The sequence below is a fragment of the Mus pahari genome, chromosome 2, assembly GCF_900095145.1.
Source record: "Mus pahari chromosome 2, PAHARI_EIJ_v1.1, whole genome shotgun sequence".
NCBI lineage: Eukaryota > Metazoa > Chordata > Mammalia > Rodentia > Muridae > Mus > Mus pahari.
Window position 1 is genome coordinate 160,819,142 of NC_034591.1, and position 3,045 is coordinate 160,822,186.

Genomic DNA, 3,045 nt, shown 5'->3' on the forward strand with positions numbered 1-3,045 from the left:
CTCTCTCTCTCTCTCTCTCTCTCTCTCTCTCTCACACACACACACACACACACACACACATATACACACAGAGTCACATACGTACTCTTACACACATATATACCAGCATACATATACAGATACACATATAGAGACACGCATACAGACACACAGTCATGCATATAAACATGTACTCTTTACACACACATACATACATACACACAGATACACATACAGACTCACACAGTCACATACACAAATGCATACTCTTACACACAGATACACACAGAGAGACAAAAGATACAGACACACACACCCTGAAATAATAGTTTAAAGTATTCCCAACACATAAACAAGTGCTACATTCTGCGGATGACCGCACGTGTCACACACTGACACAGCCAGCTGTGTGGTGGTTCCCACACACTTCGCCAGACTCCTGACTAACACACTTGATGATCTGACAGCAGGGTGGCTATGAGGCCACTGCCTCCGAGAATCTTTCAGTTCTTTCCATTTTACAGATCACAACTCTGTCTATCAAACTATCACCTGGGCCAGTGTCATTACGCAGCTCATGTCTGCATTTGAAAATAAAATCACTGGGGCTGGAGACATGACTCAGTGGTTAAGAGTACTGACTGCTCTTCCAAAGGTCCTGAGTTCAATTTCCAGCAACTACATGGTGGCTCACAACCATCTGTAATGGAATCTGATGCCCTCTTCTGGTGTGTCTAAAGACAGTGACAGGACAGTGTACTCACATACATAAAATAAATAAATAAACCTTTAAAAAAAAAGTCTGGAAAAGCTATATTTAAAATAAAAAAAAAAAATAAAATCACAGATTGCCTTTATCTTTCTGCCCCAGGATAATAAACTATTTCAATAGGAAATCATAACAAAGGCCAGTATCACAACAGAAAATAAGCTTACACCAAATGTTCACTAAACAGTAAGTCTTTGGGGGTTCTGGTCCTCTCTTCCCTCTCTCTCTCACCCTCCTCCCCTAGACAGATCCACACTACGTAGCCCAGGCTAGCACAGAACTGTGGATCTTGGGGTTCTGTTAAACCTTAATTCTTGTTCCCCTTTCTAGGAAGGTGTAGGGTAAACCTTGTGTCTCCTCCCAGTGTAAACCTTGTGTCTCCTCGGGTTACCTAAGGTCTGTAATAAAAATGAACTTCATTAATTCTGAGATTTACTTTCTCGTTGTGGTTGATATTAATCCATTTCTGAAAAAGAAACTTCACAACAATACATGCCAGGGACATGGTAGCAAAGGAGATCATCATATCCCGGGTACCTGAGGCGCCTTACTTTCTTCCATCATGGACACTTACAGATGGAAGGAATGCCTGGTTTCTCATGCATAAAGCTAAGGACAACATCAAAAGAAGCTACTTTCTTGCCTCAACTATCTAAGACTTGGTGAAGCGATGTTTTACAAGACACCGCAATGTTTATATAACAGAGCTAAGGGCATTTGTATTTTCATCATCTAAGGAAATAAAAGCTAAGAATTCTGAGAGAGTTAAATAAAAGCTAATAATTCTGAAAGAGTTAAATATGTGGTCCCGATTTCTCCCAGTTTTTAAAGGTGGTTTAAATGAAAGTCACGTTCTTTCCTCTAGAATAAATTTAAAGCTTCATTTATGGGAGAAATTATGTTATCAGCAACCGGGGTATCTAAATATGTGTAAAAAGATGAATGATAACAAACAATGGATAAAATTCTAGTGAGGTATATTCATATATAAGATAAACATTCATTACAATACCTTCCAGCAAACATTGTTTCTGCCTGAGCTGCAATCTCGTCGATGTCAGGGACAAGAGCTGTGAAGAAACACAGTGAACATTTTTATTTTGTCTTAATTCACATTCATGTTCACTTACTCGAACATATTTTTTTACCTTAATATCTTTTTTGACACTGAATGCTAATAATTCACAAAATTATACTATGGTTCCATTCAATCAGCGCAATGCTTTGTCAATTTGACACAACCTAGAATCACCTAGGAACATATTTTCAATGAGGAACTGTCTAAATTGGGTTAGCCTGTGGGCATGTATCGGGGACTGACTTGATTACTAAATGTTCCTTGATGTGGGAGGATCCAGCCCACCATAGGTGGCGCCATTCCCTAGGCATAAGATCCTGAATTGTTGAAGAGTGCAGAAGCCAAGCTGAGCACAAGGATATACATTTGTGTGCACTTATTTCTCTCTTGTCCTGACTGTGGCTGTGATGTGACCAGCTCTCTCAAGGGTATGTAGTCCATGCCCTTCCACATGGACTACAGCCTAGAAAAACAAATTGAAATAAACCCCTTTCTCTCCTAAATTGCTCTTTGCTAGAGTATTTTATCACAACAACAGAAAGAAAAAAAAAAAAAGAACTGGAACAAACTTGAACATCTTAATTGAAGTCTAAATATATGTACATATATATTTAGATGCTGTATACTGAATCCAGAGCTGCAAATGAGCTTTCTCCCTATTTCATATAAGCTATGATTTAAATTAACATATTGCTGCCATCAAATGTATTAAAAGATCAATACGAATATTTACAAAGGTGTTCTTATTTATAAGTAACTGTGTGTGTGTATCTGATATGCCAAATATGTGTGTATATGGCCACATAAAAATACATGTCACACTAGTGATGGTATAGGAGAACAATTTTGTTCTCTTTTATTTTTATTTCATGTGTGTGGATGTTTTGTCTGTGTTATGTCTGTGCACCACCTATGTGCAGTGTCCAGAAAAGGGTGTTGGATACCCAAAGACTTGTTACATACAGTTGTGAGCCACCATGTGGGTACTGGGAACCTAACCAGGGTTATAAAAGAGCAGCCAGTGTTCTTAACAGTTAAGCTGTCTCTCCAAGCCCCAGGGGAAAGCTTTTTTTTTTTTTTTAAGAATCAAAATCATGTAAAGAGCAGAGTCACTGCGCTTCCGAGCAATGTAATCTTCTGCCACATTTGAAATTCTGTCTCTTTTTCTTGTAGAGCAGGGTCATTTCCTATGTGAGGCAAGAATCTGTGGAGCATGAAA

General features: G+C 38.6%; 1 protein-coding gene across 2 annotated transcripts in view; it reads right to left on the minus strand.

Moving 5' to 3' along the window:
• Positions 1-3,045, minus strand: part of Itpr2 (inositol 1,4,5-trisphosphate receptor type 2) — a 397,058-nt gene that overhangs the window by 244,586 nt on the left and 149,427 nt on the right. For both annotated transcript variants that reach the window (XM_021191683.2, XM_029533962.1), the window contains one exon: positions 1,761-1,818. In XM_021191683.2, the coding sequence (XP_021047342.1) occupies positions 1,761-1,818 (58 nt within the window). The remainder of the gene's footprint in view (positions 1-1,760; positions 1,819-3,045) is intronic.